The sequence below is a fragment of the Pteropus vampyrus genome, unplaced genomic scaffold (assembly GCF_000151845.1).
Source record: "Pteropus vampyrus isolate Shadow unplaced genomic scaffold, Pvam_2.0 Scaffold2158, whole genome shotgun sequence".
NCBI classification, from domain to species: domain Eukaryota; kingdom Metazoa; phylum Chordata; class Mammalia; order Chiroptera; family Pteropodidae; genus Pteropus; species Pteropus vampyrus.
Window position 1 is genome coordinate 190,406 of NW_011890939.1, and position 22,221 is coordinate 212,626.

Consider the following 22,221-nt stretch of genomic DNA (forward strand, 5'->3'; position numbering starts at 1 on the left):
GTGGTTTTATATACTTTTTCTTATTTCATCCTCAAAACAGTACTAAGAATTATCAGGGCAGGTGTGGGCTTACCATACTTCATCAAGGGACTCTTGTGGATTTTGGTCAGGAGAACGGAGAAAGCACAGACCTTTCTAGAGCTTTGCTAAAACTTCCACAGTTCATCTGGCTTATGACAAAGCCAGGTAAAGAAGGAAATTTTGCAGATTTTTCTTCCTAACACACAGTAATTTTGAAATAACAAAGTAGAAAATTCCTTTTAGTAGTAGACTTAGGCCAAGTTTGCCAAGCAGTGAGGTTGCCTCCCTTCCTCCCTTTCTCCTTTTATTTTGGTGACATTTTAATTCTGTATTTAAGCCTATTAAGTAAAATTGAATGTTGATTGGTAGGGGGGTATAAACATGGTACTGAGTAAGTTATGCCAAGGCTACAAAATAGGAATATGTGTTCTTTGAAACATTTGGGGGAGGAAGGCAAAGTTGCACTCCGTTGGGGTGAGGTGGAGGTGTGAAACAAGGTATGTGAACACTTTTGCTAAAGAAATAGCAAAACTTAGAAACTGATGTGAGATAAGGCAGGTAATCTGTCTGTAAAATGGAGACTTTCCTTCTCATCCGCCTCACAGGGCGGTTGTGAAGATTCAGGAGAACGTTGGCAGTCCCTCTATGAGGTGGGTTGGTTCAGTGCCTGGGTGGTCAGCAGCTGCACTGGGGGACCAGACACACAGGTAGAGCTCATGCTGTGAGTGGGCTTCTGAAAATAAACTTGCCAAATTATAGAAGGACGCCTTAGACAATCAATGACTGCTCTGCTTAGGGGACCTTCTCCACTTGGAGGCCTTCCAGAAACAAAACAGTTATTTATTGGAAGTTCAGGGGCCACTATGGGGTTGGGCTAGTCACTCTACCTCTCTGACCCTCTATTTCATCATCTGTAAAATGATCTTTATAATGTAAAATTCTTTAATTTTAAGATATATTTTATAATATTGGTGTTGAATATTAGTCTTACCAATTAAATGATAGGACTAAGGGATTTTGGGCAGGTTTTCAGAGTTACTAAGCAGTGACTTTCAGTAGGATCTAACCAAAGGAATAATTTTTGTCTATACTATGACATGGCATTCAACTGATATGCAGTTTGGATTCTGTTCTCAGAGGAGAGAGAAATTGGTTTTGAGATGTTGACTTATGGATTTTTTTTCACAGAAGAAGAAACACCTTTATTACATGAGCTAAGATAGAGAGGAGGATTTATTTGCTTTTTGAGGCCTTGATTTTCCTCAGCTAGAACTCCAGCTCCTTGCCCTCTAGCACATAGCCATCTGCTCAGCCATACTTGCTTGGTCTTGAAGTGATGGGTGTAAGAAGCTTGCCCAACTGGAACTGCTAGAAAACTGCTGATTTGAGCATTCTTTTCCTTTCATCATATTTCTTCTGAACTTTCTTTGGTTGTTTTGTTGTGTTTTTTTTTTTTTAAATCTCTTTCTCCTCAGGAGTCAGCTTGGCCCCCTTCTTACAGCTCAGGGGCAGTATGAAGTGGGGCTCATACCTCTGTTGGTCCACAGTGTTGTCAGTGAGCACGACAAGGCTCTTCACTAGGGTCTTGGCACCAACCAGTTCACCATTGGATGCACTGTAGACAGCATCAGTAACCCTTGCTTTGTGTGTGCAACACTCAGAGCCCCAGGAGAAGTTCCCCATGTCCAGCCTCAAGGTAGAGCTTGTTGCCTCCCACGTGTAGACTGTGTATGTGTGGGGGCCAGTCTTAGTGTTGGCAGCAGGGTGTCCCAGGTCGTGTTTATGTTTCTGTGATAGGGCTTTCTCTTGCCCCTGGCCTTGTGGCACTTGTGCCACTTGTCCCAAGAGATGCCCATGACATGGTGCCGGCTAGAAAGAGCAGCTTGTGGATATTTTGATTAAGCTCCTTATTGGGCTGTAAACTCGAGCTCCATGAGGGCAACTCTTGACTTTCATCTCTATCCCTAGTGCCTAACAGATAGTAGGCACTCACTCATGGTGATATTTATCAGGAGGAATGTCAAAAATGTTAAAGAGAAACAGGTTCCGAGCAGGAGGCCCCTTTAGAACCTAAGATGCTAGGGCAAACAAATGGGAACAGTTTGAGTTGAAAACTTAAGACACAGGCAAGAAATCAGGCTTTATGATAAAGTACAATTTTCGTGATGAGATAGAATGTGCTCTTTAGTTTATGTTTTTTCATCTTAAGTCTAAGAAAAAGTTGACAGTCTGTTCTTCCTGTCCTTTGTGTGTTACAGCAACATGGCCAATGCCCTTGCCAACGCTGCTTGTGAGCGCTGCAGGGGGGGGTTTGCACCCGCCGAGAAGATTGTAAACAGTAATGGCGAGCTGTACCATGAGCAGTGTTTTGTGTGTGCTCAGTGCTTCCAGCAGTTCCCAGAAGGACTCTTCTATGAGGTGAGTCAACTTGGACAGAAGCTTAAAGATATCATCCTCCTTCACTCTTCTTCCCTTCCCTTTTTTCGAGGCATCTTTCTTCCCTTTATTTTTAATTTTTTTATTAGTTCCAAGTATATAGTACATTAGTTAGACATTTATATAGTTTATGAACCTTCTTTTTTTTACATTTCAGTGTCAAAGATTGTATTGAAATGTCAGATACAGATACAGTGCCAGGTATTTGGTACCTCTCAGGTCAGTGATGGCTTATATGTGGAATGCCCTGACAGACCCCACCATTTGTATTGTTCATCTTCTTATTTCAGAACCCACAGTACCTCAGTCTCACAGACCTGAGCACTTCAGCTCAGCAGACAAAATTCTTTCATTAACTTTAGCCACAGTTTTTCTGGCTTCTCCACTCAGATCCCCACTTGCTTGCCCCCACATACCTTCATGAATCCTGCCTATGTGTGTCTTTCCTCCTTCTCAGAGAACCATTGGATATCCTCTCTAAAGGGATATTTGTTACCTCCTCCAAGACTTTCAAGCAACAAGTGCGACCATCCATGCATTTATTTTCTAAAGAGGATCTTGTTTGGAAATGAGTATTTGGGGGGCGGGTACCCTGTTAATATTTAGCTCTTCGATGTGTCTTATATTCTTTTCCAAATATTTGTTTTTCTTGATCCTCTGGACTTACCATGTGGTCTCTACTTCCTTCGTATTTATTCTTACTATGACCGAGACCCCCTTCTCACAGTAAACATCTACTTTGGTACTAGTCTAGGAAGGCTGACCCCTTGCTCTTAATGAAGAGTGGTGTGTGTGTGTGTGAGAGAATCTGAGAGAGGTTAATCAGATAATTTACCAACTTACTTACTCCTTACATATTTGTATATATGTTATTCATATGTGTATCTGTGTATGATAATATATAGAACTATATTATAGGTAGAGATGGCTGCTGTTTGTTTTCTTTTTGCCTAACAAATTTTTAAATTTTCCTGTTTTATAAGCCATTCCTGAGGAAGGAAAGGTAGTTACTAAAGGTCATTAGTAAGTCAATTGTTTGAGACTCAGACAGCATTTTTCCCATAAAAACCATGCCTCGTGAGAGTGGGGTTCCAAGGCCAGCCATCTGTCATGGATACACGAAATACAGAACTACCATCTATATAGTAACTTCACTCTGGGAAACAGCTTTAAGTGTTTTGATTAGGGCACACTGTTTTATTCACTGAAAAACATTTTGAGCTCTTACTATGTCCCGGAAACATATTCACTACAACCAAAACCCTGGCAATAGGAACAGGAATTCTATTTCTCTTTTCTTTCAGTTCTTCCTAATTCCTTCCCTGGGTAGTGGGAATCTCTTTTCCTGTCAAGGTTGATGGCAAGTGACACTTGTGGTGGGACCAGAGTAGAAAAGGTACAGTGTCCGATAGCAGGAGGGAAGACCTGGGGAGAGGGGATGGGGGGTGTCAGAGAGTCACCTGAGATTGTGGTCAGGGCTGCCATTGGTAATGAGGGGCAGCAGCTAGATTCAAGGAGAAAAGAAAGTCCCTAGCTGCTGAGGCCAGCAAGGGAGGTGATACCCAATTTGCATAAAAAGACCGAAGGACCTGTTCTGTAGAGTCTTGACAAAACACTGTCAGTTCTCTGAGTAAGCGCAGGGGAGGTAGGCCAGGACCTTGGCAAGGAAGGAGGTAAGACTGCCAAAACACACTTCAAGGAGGCTGAGAAGTCTGCCTCCCTAGGAAAGATCAGCCCTTATACTTTGTAACCCCTTCTTCTCCTGCTTCTTTTTTCCCTTGAGGCCTAGATAGGTTGAAATGTCCTTGATAACACAGCAGACTTGTGATGTGAATGGAATTAGAACTTAGTCTGGTCTTCTAATATCCAATATGGTATTCTTTCCCTTACATATTCTTTTCAAATCTAAAATATTTTTATCGAACTAGATAATTATGACAAAGGCCTTAGAAGAGATTCTAGAGATGCAGTAGGGAAGAATTCAAAAGAGAAAGGCAGACTCTGTTTTTTCACACATTTTTATTATTTCCGAGGTCTTATTTTCTTCTATCACTTTCTTTTTCCTATACTCTCCATTTGCCTGCCACTTTGGAATTAAAAATATTGTTAAGTGCGATCACCTCCTAAGTTCCTGGTTCCATGTTTGGGTCCTATCAGCTGCCAAGGCACTTATGCTTCGTCAGAGGGAAGGCTCTGGAAGAGCCTCAGATGGAATGGAATAAAGCATGACACACTTGTCCTCCTGCCCATCCCTTATTCCTCTTTATTTCTGGATTATAAGTACCTTCCTTGGGCTTATCTGATAGTATTCCAGAAGAAGTTATCAGCACTCAGAACTAGTCTGTCAATGGGCTGTTGTCCAGCTAAAGCTCCCTGGAGTCCAGAGGAAGATTGCTATTTTAGCTCCATTTGTAATTAAAACCCTTTGTCCAGACCAGAGTACAACTTTTCCATTTGGTTGAATGATATTAGAGAAAAAGCTATCCAAGCATTCCAAGAAATAACCTGTATTTTCAGTTATGTCCAGCAGTAAATTGTTTCCCTGGAAAGGAAGTACGAAAACTTACCCAGTTTGCTTTCCCTTTGAGACATAACCCTGTGCTACAATCTTGGTGGTAATAGCAAATGCATCTTTTCTACTCTATATCTTTGATAAGACTTTTGTCTTTAAAACACTATCCTTCTTTTATTTCCACAGTCCCTACTCTTTTCTCTAGAAGGCTAGCAATAGAGACTTAGAGGTGAGTTCTCTACACTTACCTTCCTTTGAAAATGGGATTCACTTTTCACTGTAGAACTTCCTGATATTTTGGATCGGGTAACCAGGACAGTCTTCCTTTTGACCACAAAGGCAAGTCTAGTGTGAGACTTGTTTCCTACCCACCCCTAGGATGTATGTCTGCATATAAGCTGATCAGGCTCAGGTGTTTCTGGCTCATCTATCGCTCCTCTTAAGAGTGATTCAGCTGCAACCAGGATTATTTGTCTCCTTACTCAAGATGAATTTGAATTCCTCTAGATTATGTGATTACAAAGCAAAGTTAAAGTTTCCTGTTAAGATAGTAATCCATCACCACTGAAGAATGTAAAGTAGGACTTGATTCTGTGCTCTGCAGCTTCTCTCATTAATAAGGACTACTTTCTTTACCAAGATGTTTCTTATTATAAGGCATCATTAGTGGTGTTTTCAACCTAATCCCGTCTGTTTCATTTCTTATCTTCTCTGAGTCCACACAGCATTTTGTTTATACCTTTAATATGGAGGGCATTTACACATTTCATATGGCTATTGATTTATATGCTTATCTTCTTCCTATCTAACTTTAAATACGTCAGGTACAAGAACTTGCCTAATTCTATATCTCTATCACTTGTTTTACAGTATTTAATGACTATTAGGTACTTAAGTAAAAGAATAGTACTCAGATCTTGGATGGTATAGATTGCAAGTAAGATGCTAATCTACCAACTAGAAACTAGGTCAGACAGTTTCTAATCTAAACATTCAAAATATTGATAATCTTTACCTAATTCCTATTGTTTGTCTCTTGGACATTATTTGAGCTTTGTCATGCCTGCATGCAGAGCAGTGAATGAAAGAAATGCATTCTTAAGTGGAAATAAGCGACCTCAGTTGTGGGTCGAACCCCGAGAAGAAGAACTGAACCATGATAATGTTTTCAGTACCATATGTGGACCATGGACTTGATATGTTGGTTCAGGCCAATTGGTGGTGTTTTATTTAAAACCTACAGAAAAGTTGAAAGAATAGTACATCGAATGTCATGTACCCTACACATCACACACACACACACACACACACACACACACACTCACACACACACACACTCACACACACACACTCACACTCACTCACTCACACACCCCACCCATTTTTTGCAATTTGAAAGTAAGCTACAGACATAATTCTGCATGAAGGTGCTTTTAATTTTCTACAACTTTGACATTTGCCTTTGCATACTTGTGAACTTCTGAGGATGATTCATGATTTGACTCTTACCTGTGTTTTTTTGGGGGGGCATGGCAGGGGAGGGCACTGGAAGAGCCATAGTTAAGAGATGATTTTTTGGGATACTGGCATTAAAATGTTCTGTTATTGAGGGGCATGTTATATCAAGATGGGATTTTAATATAATCGCTTCTAATAATGAAGTATCATTTCTTGAATTAAAAATCCCCTCCCCTCAGTTTCTTTAAATGATTCAAATAACTTTAGACTATATTTCCAAGAGCAGACATTAAAAGGAGAAGAAAGAGAGCTAAATTCTCTTCCCCTTGAGTATGTGCTGGACTCACTGACTCACTTCTGTCAGGGATATAAAAAGAATAAAGTAGTAACTTTGCAATAGAGAAACCTGGAAGATACCATTTTAACGAAGTGACCAAGATTAATATCACCAGTAGTAAGTCATGCTGATACATGTACTCCCTAGTAAGATGCAACAAGTAGAGCATATTATTTCCTCTGTAGTGTTTTTCCCCAAAACTATGACTTCAGTCTAATCATGAGACAAATTCATAGTGAGAAGCACTCCACAACACACTTGACCAGTACCTTTTAAAAGTGTCATGCAAGACAGGGCAAGGCTGAGGAACTGTCACAAATTGGAGAAGTCTAAGGATCCTCATTTGTTCTGACTTCCATGAAATTTGTGAGTGACATTTATTCATTTATTGACCTATCTATTTGTTCAGCAAATATTTGTAATATTAATTAAGCAGTTACAGTGTGCCAGACACCATGTTATATTCTAGGAGTAGAATGATGAGTAAGATAGACAGTTTTCAAGGAACTTAACCTACAGTCAATTACACTAGACTGACCACGTGTTTGCAAGTTAGATGTGAAGACTTCATTTTGCTACAGATTGGTCGTTAATAGGGAAAAATTAAATCTACCTGAAGACAGTCCTCCCTTCTCTGAATCTACTGAAAACTAAAATAGGTGATGTTTGAAACCCTTTAGCACAGTGCCTGGCACTTGGGTAAGAGCTTAATAAATGGAAGATGCTAGTAGTTTTTAGAAAATAATCACAATATGGCTTTACAGACTGTTAGTACATATATCTGCAGCAGCTCCTAGCACAGTGCCTTGCCTTTAGAAGGTGCTCTGAATATTTGCTGACTAAGAAAAGCTATCAGTGAAGCTGTTCATCCTAAGATGTCTTAGGAAGTGTATATCCATAATTAGGACTTTTCAGGACCTCAGCGTTTTTCTCAGCTTTGTGCAGTGGGTATAGAGGGTAGATTGGTACATGGTCAGAAAGGAACTCAGTAGTACAAGACTGATGTCATTGTCTCACATCCAATAGAATTACCTCTTCATCTGTGTTCACATGAGCAATTCTGAAGTAAAGATCACATTGTGTATTGGCAGAGAAGCCAGGGTTACCTTTCAGTTATGATTTTAAAGTTCTGATAGAGAATCACAAGCTAATTTAAGAAATTCTAGGTTATATTCTTTATTGCTCTACCTAAGAGAGGTCGTAGACACAGAGGAAGAAGCACAGATTATGGGGTTCGACAGCCTTGTCTAGCTCCACTGACTTTGGTGCAGATGTAGACTTTCTGAATTTCAATTTTCTGTAACAAGAGGATAATTACATATTTCTCATAGAGTTATGAGTTTGAACCAAAGTAGCATGTACAGTACTCAGTAAGTTGGTCCATTCCCTTCTTCCTCTTCCAAGTGGGTACTGCTTCGGGTAAATGATACTTGCACACAGTAAACCAGGGTTCCTCATCCGCAGCACTATTGACATTTTGAGCTGTTTAGTTCTTTGTTGTGGAGGCTGTCCTGTACATTGTAGGATGTTAAGTAATATCCCTAGTCTCTACCCATTAGATCCCCAGTTGTGACAACCAAAAATATCTCCATACATTGCTAGATATCCCCTGGGGAGTGAAATCACCCTCAGTTGAGAACCACTGCACTAAACAAACGAGGGCATCCCTTCAAATAGGTGATGAACCTCACTGGTAATAGCAACTCAATTCTAAATAGGTGCATTCCTCAGGTGGTTCGGGCAACAGCACCCCACACAGGTAGCCTTCGTGTAAGCCTATCTCTAAGAATTTGACTGTAGTTAGAATTAATTCTCGTGCCATAGATTTAATTAGAAAGTATTTCTAGAGAGAATTCATATAACAAAGACTCAAAAGAAAGCCTACACTTCTTTGTTTAAATTGGCATAAGGGAAGATAAGTATACCATTCATTTAGCAGAAGGCAAGATACATTTTCTGTATAGTAATTAGAACTGGTTCCCAAAATTGTAATTCATTTTTCTCTATTCAGATATTCTACTTCTGCATTTGAATCATAAGTAAATTTTAAATAGTAATGATTATAATAACTATTCTTTTAATTTATCTGTGTCAGAAGATAGTGATCAGGGTAATAATAAAAATGGTGTGAACATGTTAGAACAGCAGGCATTGCTTCTCACTGCTCTCACAACCAAGAGTTGAGGTGCTGCTTCCCAGTTTCCTGTGAGTCTCTCAGGTGGGGCTCACGTGGCTTGTGTTGCTTCACATTCCTTCACCTTGCCTGGAATGTAGTATTTTATGCATGAATGCCCTGTTATTGCTAATTTTATAATACTTGTGAATTATATTAACCTTTTTATTTCTGAAATAATTGTCTATTAAACCCCTATTATGAACCAGGCACTGTACTAGGTATTTACAAACTGTTGTTCTTTTTTTTCCATTGGATTCTCACCCAAACCCTGCAAGTTAGATATTTTTATTTACAACTTATATATGGCCATGATGAGGCTCAGAGACCTTGTCCACAGTTAACTGATAGGTAAGTAGTCAGATCAGGTTTTTATCTCAGGCCTGCTTGTCTCCACAACTATGTTCTCTTACACTGTAATTCCCTGGTACTTCACTGAAACTGAAATGGTTTCCTAAATATTATATATAACTGATAGGCAGTGCTCTCCTGTATATGGCCATCACTCCTGCTTCATTCAGTCATTCAGTAAATATTTACAGAAAGCCTACAATGTATGGTATGCCGTATAGACCACAGTATATCCTAGTTCTAAGAGAGAATACGATTTTTAAAGTGATTTTGATAGAACTTGATGGCAGCTTTCATGGTTCTTGTCCTCATTTTCAGACCAGGAAAATTTAGAGATTGTATAAATGTTATGAGTTATATATGATTAGTGATCTTAAATTTGGCACTGTAGTTTTCTTCACAGGGAAATTTGTTTCCATCAGTGCTGCTTTTCATAAGTTATCAGTATCTCCAGTCATCCTTCAATACAAATAAAGAAATATTTGTAAAATGACCAAGCATTTTTGGCATGAGAAGGCTGATTAAATACTGTTTCCAGGAGGAAATACCCATTCAACCCAGAGACCTTAACACCATATAATAGATAGCCACTATAGTAGTTCCTAAATCTCACTTTGTGACATCTGGGATTATTTCCAATAAAAGGTTATCTTAAATTTTCCCATAAGAAAATACTTTTGGAAGTGAAATACAACCAGTGGTTACAGAGGGATATACTTCCAGAAATACTACAAATTGGGATGGACTGAAGCAAGGACTAGGGACTTGGTGTGTAGCCTTTTACAGCTTAGCATAGTACACATTTAGGGGCTGGGTTCTTTGTTAATATTTCGGATTCCTTTTTGTCTCATTCTTAGTTTGACTATCCCAAATTTGTCCTTTTTTCCCTATCACAAAATGCATAACAGGAAGGACCAATTTATGATGAGTGATTAACTGGAAAGATGTTTTTCAAAGAGATTTCTTCACTCATTTCCTCTTATACTGAATCATGATTACTCAGGAAGGCTGAAACCTGAGAAGGGAAGACCAGTTAGGAGGAAACTTTCCAACAAAATGAGGTGTTTATCTACTGACCCACTCACTTCAAAGCAGTTTATAACAAACCAGTGCAAATGTTGAAGATTTTCAACATTTGCACTTGACTTGAAATGAGAAAATTAGCTGATTCTAATTCTGAGCTTCCTTTAAAGCAGCAGAATTCTTTTTTTTTTCCCTTACAAAGAGAATCTTCATTAAACTCCAAAACTTAAAAACAGTTAAAAGCAGAGTTGTTTAAACACTAAAAGCAGAGTTGTTTAAACACTGCTAATTTAGAACATTAATATTTCTTATTGACTATTGTATTTTAAACCAGGTTGAGGTTGTAATGTGTGATTAGCTAAAGGCAATATTTATGGAAGTTTGATTCTTCCAAATTTGTGATTTCTGAATTTTCTTCATCCTATAGTTTTACTTTTTCCTGTGTTTGATCATTTCTACACACTGTAGAAAAGAGACAGCTCATTATAGCAAAAGAAGTTCTCCAGTTGCAATTGTCCTCACACTGGGTTACGTAAGCATACCCCAGGGTATGCCTGAGGTTTGCAGTGTAGACGGCTTCAAGGGAACCCATTTCTGAGTCCATGTATTCTGGTTTCGAGGAACACAATTTCTGGATTCTTTGTCCTCATATTGATTTGCCTAATAATATATCTGAATTCACAATAACACTTATTTCTCCCACTTTACAAAAGAAAGGAATCTCAAATCTTTCTATGATGAATTGTTCCAAGACACCAATCTAAAGGGATTGGTCAAGGGTCCTTAAACCCATAGGCTTCCAGTCTTTTTCTGCCTCATGGATTTTCTTGTTAAGGATGAAGCTTGGTTTTAGGAACTGTGATAGATATTCTATATTCAGATATATGGTAGATTTGGAGATGTGAGGAGTAGTCGTGACAACTTTCCATTTAGGACCTTCCCTTTTTTATCCCTTAATTTTAAAAAGATTCATCCTTTTAAAGGGAGAGTCCTGTGAAAGCAAAGCAAAGCAAAGAGAGTAGTGGTAAGAAATTGTGAACACAGTGAGTATGTGTTATGAGCCAGAACCAATAGATTTTTGACTCTCACAAAGCACTGAGAAGTTAAGCAGCCTTGCTCAAAGTCACAGAGCCAGTCAGTGGGTCAGCTGAGATTTAAACTCAGGCAGTCTAGATCCACGGTCAGTATTCTTAACTCATATGATGTGCTACCTTTTTTAATTATATCTTAAAAGATTTATTAAAATTACAACCAGTCCTACTTTTTTCTACCTTCTGCTAACAAATATAGTATATATGCTAACTGCTGGACTCATTTTTTTTTGTTTTTAAAGTGATGTATATATGTTTTTCATTAAATACAGAGTAAAAGCTGATCATTTCTTTTCTTTCCTCATTAAACTTTGTTTTAATGGGTCTCATAATTCTAAATAGATTTTTGGTTAAGTTGTTTCCATTAAAAAGTACTGATTTTAAAAATCAATAACTTAAAACCGCCACAGACACAGAAAATAAATGGTCCCCAAAACATTCTTTCCTTTTTAAAAACATTTTTATATTTTTATTTTTTTTCAATTATAGTTGACATACAGTATTATGGTAATTTCAGGTGTACAACACAGCGATTAGACATTTATATAACTTATGACGTCGTCACCCCTATAAATTCAGTACCCATCTGGCACCATACATAGTTATTATGATACTTCTGACTATATTCCCCATGTACCTCTCTACATTTCCATAACTATTTTGTAACTACTAATTTGTACCTCTTAATCCCCTCCCCCTTCACCCATCTTCCCACCCCACAATCTGACAACCATCAGAATGCTCTCTGTATCTATGAGCTTGTTTCTGTTATTTGTCTATCCTGTTCTCTAGGTTTCACATCTAACATTTGGCTTTCTTTCTCTGACTCCACTCAGCACAATATTCTCTAGGTCCATCCATGTCGTTGCAGGTGGAAATATTTTATTTTTTTTTTGTGGCTAATATTCTATTGTATATATGTACCACCTCTTCTTCACCCATTCATCCATTGATGGACACCCAGGATGCCTCCATATCTTGGCTACTGTAAATAATGCTGCAGTGAACATACGAATTCACATGTCCCTTCAAAATAGTGTGTTGGTTTCTTCAGATAAATACCCGTAAGTGAGATAACTGGATCCTTCTTTGTCTCTTGTTACAGCCTTTGTTTTAAAGTTTATTTTGTCTTATTGCTACCCCAGCTTTTTGTTCGTTTGTTTTTCATTTTCATGAAACATTTTTTTTTCATCCCTTTATTTCAGTGTGTGTCTTTCTGAAGTGAGTCTCTTGTAGGCAGCATATGTAAGGGTCTCGTTTTCTTATCCTTTCAGCCACCCTATCTTTTGAATGGAACATTTAATCCATTTACATTTAAAGTAATTGTGTGCTAGATATGTAGTTATTGCCATTTTATTATTTAGAATTTTTATCTTTTTTTTTTTTCTTCTTAAAAAGTTCCTCTAACATTTTCTGTAATACTGGTTTAGTGATGATGAACTCCATCATTTTAGCTTTTTCTTGTCTGGGAAGATCTTTATCTATCCTTTGATTCTAAATGATAGCTTTGCTGGGTAGAGTAATCTTGGTTGTAGGTCCTTGCTTTTTCATCACTTTGAATATTTCCTGCCAATCCCTTCTGGTCTGCAAAGTTTATGTTGAGAAATCAGCTGACAGTCTAATGGAAGCTCCCTTGTAGGTAACTAACTGCTTTCCTCTTGCTGCTTTTAATATTCTCTCTGTCTTCACCCTTTTGCATTTTAATTATGATGTGTCTTGGCGTGGACCTCTTTGGGTTCATTGTGTTTGGGACTGTCTTCCTGGACTTATGTCTTTTTCCTTTGCCAGGTGAAGGGAATTTTCAGTCATTACTTCTTTAAATTGGTTTTTAATTCTTTGCTCTGTCGTCTCCTCCTGGTACCCTTATGATGTGAATGTTGTCCCAGGGGCTCCCTAAACTATCCTCATTTTTTGGATTCTTCTTTCTTTTTACTGTTCTGCTTGGGTATTTTCTGATACCTTATCTTCTAAATTAATGATTCAGTCCTCTGTTTCATCTAATCTATCATTGATTCCCTCTAATGCATTCTTCATTTTAGTTACTGTAGTCTTCATTTCTGACTGGTTTTTTTTTATGTTTTCTATCTTTATTTTTATGTTTCTGATCTTTTTGTTGAAGTTCACTGAGATCATTTAGCATCCTTATAACCAATGTTTTGAACTCTGCATCTGGTAGATTGCTTGTCTCCATTTTGTTTAGTTCTTTTTCTAGAATTTTGTTCTGTTCTTTTATTTGGGACATGTTTCCTTGTCTTCTCATTTTGGCTACCTACTTGTGTTTGTTTCTGTGTATTAGGTAGGGCTGCAGTCTTAGTAGAATGACCTTATGTAGTAGGTGTGCTGTGGGTCCCAGTGGCACAGTCTTCCCTGGTCACCTGAGCCAGGTTCTCCAGGTGTGTCTCTTGTATGGGTTGTATGTATCCTCCTGTTATAGTTGAGCATTGGTTGCTGTTTGTTCGTCAGTGGGAGGGATTAACCCTCAAGCTGATTTGTTGTGATGACTGGCTGTTACCAGTAGAGGAGCTGTTGTGCAGGAGCTGCCCCTACAGAGCAGGATTCACTTTAGCAGGGCTCTGGTGCCTCCCTTGTCTGCCCTTTGGGTATGTCATCCTCAGATGTGACCCCGTGTAGTGCTCCGGCTCAAACCGAAGCCAGCCCCGCGGCATACAGGCCGGGCCTCCTGGGAGGGGCCTTGCCATAGTCCAACTTCAGCTGTAGCCTGTACCCTGCCGGGGGCCACCTGGCATGAGCCACTAAGCAGTACACAGATGGCTGCCACCCACGCTGGGCTTGGAAGTGCCTCAAGAGGCCAAGCCACAAACTGAGGCCGCTGCCGCTAGTGCCAGACTTGGGGCTGCTCAGCAAGAGGTACAGGGCATGCTGAACCCAGATGCTGCTTGTTTAGGTATTGTGAACCTTTGAAAGATTTTAGGAAAGTTTGCAGCATCAGCCAAGACAGGCCATTTGTATGGAAAATTCACTGGAAGTGGCTTGGGTGGGACCCCACATTGGGAGGGGTCTCAGGGAATCACCAGGGTGGGGTGAACGATATTAGCTACATTGATGGAGACTCAGATATGGCAGCTGCATGGGTCTGTAAGCCAGGCAGGTGAGGGCTTAACAAAGGAACAATGACCTCTGCCAACACTTCTGTCTCATAGAAAGCTGCCGCTCCAGCCTTCGCCCTGAAGCTTTACAACTCAGTTCCTCCCCATATGTTCCTGGAGCCTTTCGAGCTGCTACCCCAGTGCTGGAGCTTAGAGTGAGTGAGTCCATTAGTGAGTAAGTCCGCACACAGGCCCTTTAACAGGAAAGTCTGCGAATCTTTCAGTCGTCTGTCTCACTCTGCCACATTCTCCACTGGGTTTCACAGCCAGAAGTTGTGAGGACTTCTCTTCCCAGCACTGGAATCCCGAGCTGGGGAGCGCCGCGTAGGGCCAGGACACTTCGCTCTTCTGGGGGAACTTCCACAGCCAAGATATTTCTCCCAGTTCTCAACTGCCACACATGGGTGTGGGACCAGATGCTTCGCATCTCCTCTTTTCTTACCAGTCTCGAGGTGGCCTCTTCTGTGTGTCCCCAGCTGTAGGACTTCTGTTCAGCTAGACTTCAGGCAACTCCCAATGATGGCTATTCTGTAGTTTAGTTGTAATTCTGATGTGAGAGGAGATAAGCACAGCGTTTACCTACTTTGCCATCTTGACCAGAAGCTTCTCCTTTCTTTTTGAAGGTTTAACAATGCATTGTTTTTATCTACCACTTTTTTACTATTAAATGGCCAATTGAAACAAACAGCTCTGAGATCATTCTTCCAGCAGTGATTAAGATTGGGGTGGCAGGTAAAAAGTTGATTGTTTCTAACTAAATTAATGGAGTTATTTCAGAGTTTTTATATTTGATTTCATTTCTTTTTTAAATTAGTACTAGCTAAACATCGTATTTCTTTCTATACATGTATGTAATATATATTCAATAAAGGAACATATCTCACTTTATAAATAACTTTCACTTTGGGCTACACATTAAATGCATTATGTTATAACAAAGTGTTGAGTAATAGCATGTTGATCTTCTATTTGGAACCTTTAAAAATCAATTCATTAAGCATATTAGAGTTTATTCATTTGAATTTAAAAATAGAGTAAGATTTCCCGCCCAAAATAAATCTGCTTTGGCTGGTTTGCCAATTAAGCATTTGTGGATTTGTTCAAGAAATTGAATGAGCTAAATCTGCAGATAATTTTCATAATTGAGGAAGTTGAGTTGACAGCTGTGATACATTATTAAAAATAGATTTTGATAATCAAAGAATATATGATTTTGACATATAACTTGTAAGGAGCTCAAAGATTCAGAGGAGGACATTATATAATTCCCAGAACTTTTTATGTGAAAAGGGTAAAAGCAACCCCCAAAATAGAAAATAAATCTAGAATTAATACTGAACCCTAACTCTTCTAGTAGTAAGTCATATTTATTCATAGATGCAGGAAATAATTATGAGGGGAAAGAATAGCTCTGCTCATCTCATTAAGATATGCTTTTCAAGTAAATAATTAAATAGTAAAAAACAAAATTTAACATTCGTTGGGAGGAGGGGAAAAATAAATAAAATGTTTAAAAAATTATGTATATATAGTATGAAAAAATAAGCTGGCATTTAAAAAAATAAAAAATAAATAAAACTGAAAAAATTTAACATTCACAATTTACATATTGATCATTTGTGTATTAATAATCATTATAATGATAACTCAATCCTGAAGAAAAAGAATGTCAATTTTTAGAGCCTTATGAATTCAGAAAGTAAAACAAATTTTAATTGCAGTGGAGTATGGTAGGGTATTCAGTTAAAAACATTAGTATAAAAAAATATACTAGGATAAAACTTTGGGGGAAATGTAATGGAAACAGTTCAAGGAGGGAAATGAAGAATGTAAATATTCCAACTGTTAAAAACATACTTAATTTTTTTAATGGTTTTGACCCCGTTTAAATTTAGAATATGCTAAAATACTTACCCTTTGTAAATATTTAAGCTTACAGTAAAATTTTTAGATATTAACCTTAAAAATATGTGGGAAATGGTTGTATTTATGTGCATATTTTCTGGGGAGTGGGGTCTGTAGCTTTCCAAAAAACAATTAAGTACAGTTATAGGCAAGGTTCCCAGACTCTGGAGACACAATATTAGTTCTAGTCTCAACTTGTTTGTTGTACATTTCCTGTGCCCACATGTAGATGTATGGAAGGTACAAAAGTATATCTGCTTTTAAAACTCTCAGTGGAATTATAAATTTTGGGGGTAGAACTCTCAATTCAGAAACATCTTTCCTATATGTCTCTATAGAATAATTAGATTCATCCTCTGATTATTTCATATTTGCAAGTTGATGGTACTTTCTATTTTAGTTTGAAGGAAGGAAATACTGTGAACATGATTTTCAGATGCTCTTTGCTCCTTGCTGTCATCAGTGTGGTAAGTTTTACTGCTGAATGCAAAATAAGTAAGTTTCAAAATTACATAAGTTATTTAATACTACTAAAGTGTCAGTGGTAAAAAATGGTTTTGGGTGCTCCGTGTAAATAGCATTTAAGTACTTTACCAGTCCTCTTTCCTGTTACTACTATATAACAAACTGGAAAGAGTATCAAAACATGGAAAGAATTGATGTTTAAGGACATCTACTATAAAAGTATTTCAGGACTAACCAGGACTTCTGTTAGATGATCTTCTGTAATGTCCATTTCCCCTGTTGATGCAGACTTTACCTACTTTCTTTTGGGTTTGCCAGGAAAGAGACAGGGAAAACACCAGTGAGGTGCTTAAGGAGCTTAAGGACTGCTTGTGTGTTACAAAAGTGCTGGACTTGCTTCTAAGCCATTTCACTGATTGCTAACAGCTCTACTAGAAAGTGTCCAGAAATTAGAGAAACTGGGTACCATGTTGGAAAGATTTAATGAAAGAAGAAATTAAGCGTGGGTTACAAGAAAATGTGCTGTAGATACCAGTTTTCTGTCAGTGATGACCAGAAATTACCAAAAGGCATTCAAGAGAGCCCACTACAATGAAAAAGGAAAGCCAGAATCAGAGATATGATACAACAGCCCAGAAATACAGCTACAGAATCAAAACAAGGATTCAGATGAAATAGAAAACATTGTTCTAATGCAGAGCATATTGCCGTAGACACACACATAAAAAGTCCCTATTTGTGTAGAAAGATTTAAACGTATTTTTTTCCTCATGTTTTTTTCCTTTACTGCTTTTAACAATAAGATACCACGTTGGACATATTTTGTGTGTTACTTTTCCACAGGCGAATTCATCATTGGCCGAGTTATCAAAGCCATGAATAACAGCTGGCATCCTGAGTGCTTCCGCTGTGACCTCTGCCAGGAAGTGTTGGCAGATATCGGGTTTGTCAAGAATGCTGGGAGGTAGGAGTGTTTTTATCCTTGTCAGATTTGAGTGGATAAAGTGGCTACTACGCGGTCATGCATGTTTTCTGATGGAACTGTTAGGTGGTGCATTAATTAGGTCACTGTATTTAACGTATAGGGACTCAAGACTGCAGTGTATTGACTTGTCTGGTACCTGTTAGGAAAGGGCCCTAGAATTTTTGCGTAGTAGTGCTTGGCTGCCACATGTGTTCCTGGGCCAACAAAAATGGTACTTAAAATGGAGTTTCTGAAAGATCAGATTATTTGGATTGGAATAAATAATTTTTCATGTAAAAAGTAGTGGCTTGATTCAGCTCTATTAGTCAGAAGTGATTTCTAAAGAAATGATTTCTTTAATTTCTTTTTAGAAACATGGGAAACATTTTGTTTTAATTATTAGGAAGAACTTTAGATTTTAAATTTAAGTTTCTAAAAAAGTTTTGGCTCTTTTTAGACATCTGTGTCGCCCCTGTCATAATCGTGAGAAAGCCAGGGGCCTTGGAAAATACATCTGCCAGAAATGCCACGCCATCATTGATGAGCAGCCTCTAATATTCAAGAACGACCCTTACCATCCAGACCATTTCAACTGTGCCAACTGCGGGTATTGCAATTTCTTTCTTTTTTATTGCACAAATAGTGGAAATAAAATGAAAGATCACATTTATCTATATTTCTGTTACTCTGGCAAACCAAATTGTTTTTCTTCAACTTGTAATTTGGCAAATTTTAAACCTATAGAAAAGTCAAGAGAGAAATATAAAGAATTATACCTATAAACCCTTCATTGAGTTTCACCAGTTAACATTTTGCCACATTTGATTGTGAGCAGTGAACTTTGTGTTTGTGTATATGTGCACATGTACATGTACACATACCTTGAAATATTCAGACCATATTAAAATATCCCCAATTATCCCTAAAACTGTTTTTCCAATACAGGATCCAAAAAAAGCTTTTAAAAGTCTTCTGTTTATACATATATAACTTTTACAGTTGTGGTAATTAGGAGATTATCTCAAAATATCTTAAATTACATCTAAAGAGAATCTTTTTTTCTTCAAAAACTCATGAGAAATTGTTAGGCTACAATTTTCTGAATTTGCTATCTAGTATATAAATTTAAAGGAAAAAAGATATTTTACTGTAATCAATATCAATTTACATGCTACGTCATAGTAGAGGAAGAAATAAGGTGGACTAAATGTTAAGAAAACAGATTTGTGCTTTAAGTACAGCCACCTCATCTTTTTTGTGATGATCAGTTTGTGACTTATCTGGTTTTCTTGCCTATCCTCCCTCTCGTGGAATGTTTCTCATTTTTCATTAGCACTTTTAAAGAATTATTTTAACACATGAAATTCAAACAATCCATTCGGCTAATTGGAGCTATCTGGCATGTTTTTTGACACAGGAGACTGAAAATAATAGAGTACTTAAGCATTTGGAGATGGAAAATTCTGGGTATTTCATTTGTTTATTTCCTATTAACCAATAACTATTCTTAAAAGTTTATGACGGTTTAAATAATTATTAGTAAATGGACCTAGTCTCCAAACTCCTGTTTTTTGGGGAGAAGATAATATCACTGAGTCTGTCCTTAGTATTGTGATTATTTTCTTCTAGTTTTTTAGGGAAGACAAATGGACTATAATGTAATAATAGACAAGGAAATGATAAATATGACCATTGTGACTGTATGTATCTGACTTATTGGTACATTTGATCATTATTATATGATATTGATGTTTTGATAAGAATCCGAAACCTATTAAAACCTATTAATTTAGGTTACTTTGATCACCAAAAAAAAAGTTATAGGCATTATTATAGTGGTATCTTCAAAAACCTTCTAAAAAGTGTTAGCTACATTGTTGCCTGTCTTTTTCTCTCTTGGTAGTATCATTCAGTTGGGTATCTTTTTCATGAATAGGAAGGAGCTGACTGCTGATGCTCGGGAGCTGAAAGGAGAACTGTACTGCTTGCCGTGCCATGATAAAATGGGGGTCCCCATCTGTGGTGCCTGTCGACGGCCCATTGAAGGGCGTGTGGTAAATGCCATGGGCAAGCAGTGGCACGTGGAGGTGAGTTCTGAATGGTATAGTTAGTAACCAGTACTTTTGAATTTCCTTGATTCAGATGTGGTAGCATGATTAGGAGATTCTAAAGATTAAATAGAGACATTTTTAAAGACAATTAACTTTGTATAAAATTAAGAATATAGAATATACACTACTTATGTGATCTCTTGGTAATGATATAGGATATGCTCTTTTGTTCTTAAATCTTCTTGAGGCAAGAAGTGTCACGGTCACGTCTAGCAGCAGGCCTAGCTTATAGATGCTGCTAGTATGATCCCCTTTTCTCATTCCGTGATGTTTGAATAGGCCGTGTCTTAATGTCACCGGTCAAAGATACCTGAATTAAAACCGGAAGTACTACAGTATTAGCTATGACCAAATGAAATAACTACCTCAAACTTTCATGTATCTTCTTTGAAGATAGTTTAACTTTGGAGTTTTACTTCATTAAATAAGTAAAATATGGCAATTCAAAAATGACCTGTAGCGATCTCTTTCAGCATTTTGTTTGTGCCAAGTGTGAAAAACCATTTCTTGGACATCGCCATTATGAAAGGAAGGGCCTGGCATATTGTGAAACCCACTATAACCAGGTATTGATTGTACTTATTGGATACTAGATACACTTTTATGAATTTAAGCTTATCAATATCTTAGCTACAAAGAAATCTTTTGGAAAATGTACATTGGATTATAGATATTTCTTTTAACTTTTTATTTGTGAAATAATTTTAGACTCACAGAAATGTTGTAAAATAAAAAATATAAACATCTATCTACCTTTTGTTCAGGTTCATCATTTGCTTTAATTGCGTGTGCTTGCTCTCTATAAAAACACATATAAATGCATATATCTCTCTAAACAAATGTATACATATATACAAATACACACATTTTCTGAAGCATTTGATGCATCACTAAGTTCACTTCAATGTATATTTTCTAAGAATATAGAACTCTCTTACATAACAGTAGTTATCAGTATTGATACACCACTTTATTTATTCCAGTTTTGTCACTTGATCCAGTAATGTCCTTATTAGCATTTTTTTTCCACTCTAGTACTGGACCTAGTCTAGGATTGTCATGATTCTTAGCGTCCTTAAATCTGGAACATTTCCAGAGTGTTTTTGTTTTTGATAGTGATGAAAGTAAATTATTTTCATCATGAAAAGTAAAAATTAGTCAATTAATTTGTACTTATTTTCTCTAGAAATGGTAAAATATGGATTTAGGTAGCCAGCTGTTTGTTTTTAAGTGGTAGAAGTGAAATTACATTAATTATTTGGTGTCCTAAAACTTAGTTCTGACACATCTTGAATTTTAACCACTTTTTTTTTCATTTTCAGCTATTCGGTGATGTTTGTTTCCACTGCAACCGTGTTATAGAAGGTGATGGTAAGTGAGGGATTTTATATGGCACCATTTTGACACAAAAACACTTGAGTAATGTGAAAATTGAAAAAGGCTGATGGTTGTTATTGTTCGGAATATGACAATTATCAGTTACTTTTTCTCTTTCTTTGGCATATTTCTTAAGTAATCTATAGCAGTGAGATGATAATAGCCTAAGAGTTGGATTTATTCATTTGTGATAATACTTTAGGCCAGTTACACTAGGAAATGTAAGATGCCAACCCTGAGACCTGTTTCTCTTTCCCTGGAATCATATAACTTGGAAGCTGTAGAGCACTGTTAATTAGGAACAATTTAATCTGCTATGGTAGTGAGGAAGTCACTACCAGTCACTTTAACCTTGCAGATGCTATAACCTGGCAGTTACCTGTAGACATTTCTAGGACTTAACACCCTTGTATTTTGGTAATTAGGCATGGCTGATTGACTAGAGCAGAAAGGAAACAGCTGTGTTTGTTAATAGTTGCTAGCACAATTGTGCCAGAAACTTCCTGTCAAAGTTTTAAACATTCCTGTTTTCAGTATGCTTCATGGTTCTCGGCAGCGAACCTAACTCGGGAAATATTTTCTGAAACAATGCTCATATGCATTTTGCGAAAGGATCTGTTCAAGGAAGCAGTCTTTAGTGCTGCTGAAAATAAAATTTCCTCTTACGTGGGACAGTTAGTTGCTAGGTGACAGAAACTGTCAAAGGAAACTCTCGGCTTTGGAAGAAAGACTCCTATAGGCGAATATGTTAATGTCTGGATTTTTTTTCTTTAATTACTTCTGTATTCCATATTTCTTTGTTGGACCATTGGCAGTAGGGATAGAAAAGTAGTGAAAAGTATGCTGGTAGGCAAGCACTGTGTCAAAAAAGCTCATCTGAGTGACATAAT

The 22,221-nt window shown here is 37.5% G+C and overlaps 1 protein-coding gene and 1 pseudogene across 16 annotated transcripts in view; one reads left to right on the forward strand and one right to left on the reverse strand.

The window, feature by feature from the left end:
• LIMS1 (LIM zinc finger domain containing 1) overlaps positions 1-22,221 on the forward strand; it is a 142,124-nt gene that overhangs the window by 114,422 nt on the left and 5,481 nt on the right. For 14 of the 16 annotated variants that reach the window (XM_023526675.1, XM_023526673.1, XM_023526678.1 and 11 more), the window contains 7 exons: positions 2,280-2,439; positions 16,815-16,881; positions 17,723-17,843; positions 18,301-18,450; positions 19,780-19,930; positions 20,428-20,520; positions 21,277-21,325. In XM_023526675.1, the coding sequence (XP_023382443.1) occupies positions 2,284-2,439; positions 16,815-16,881; positions 17,723-17,843; positions 18,301-18,450; positions 19,780-19,930; positions 20,428-20,520; positions 21,277-21,325 (787 nt within the window). In that variant the 5' untranslated portion in view covers positions 2,280-2,283. Of the gene's footprint in view, positions 1-1,697; positions 1,718-2,279; positions 2,440-16,814; positions 16,882-17,722; positions 17,844-18,300; positions 18,451-19,779; positions 19,931-20,427; positions 20,521-21,276; positions 21,326-22,221 lie in introns of those variants that run through there. The other 2 variants (XM_023526676.1, XM_023526684.1) reach the window with 2 other exon arrangements.
• On the reverse strand, positions 1,255-1,877 carry LOC105310315 (annotated as a pseudogene).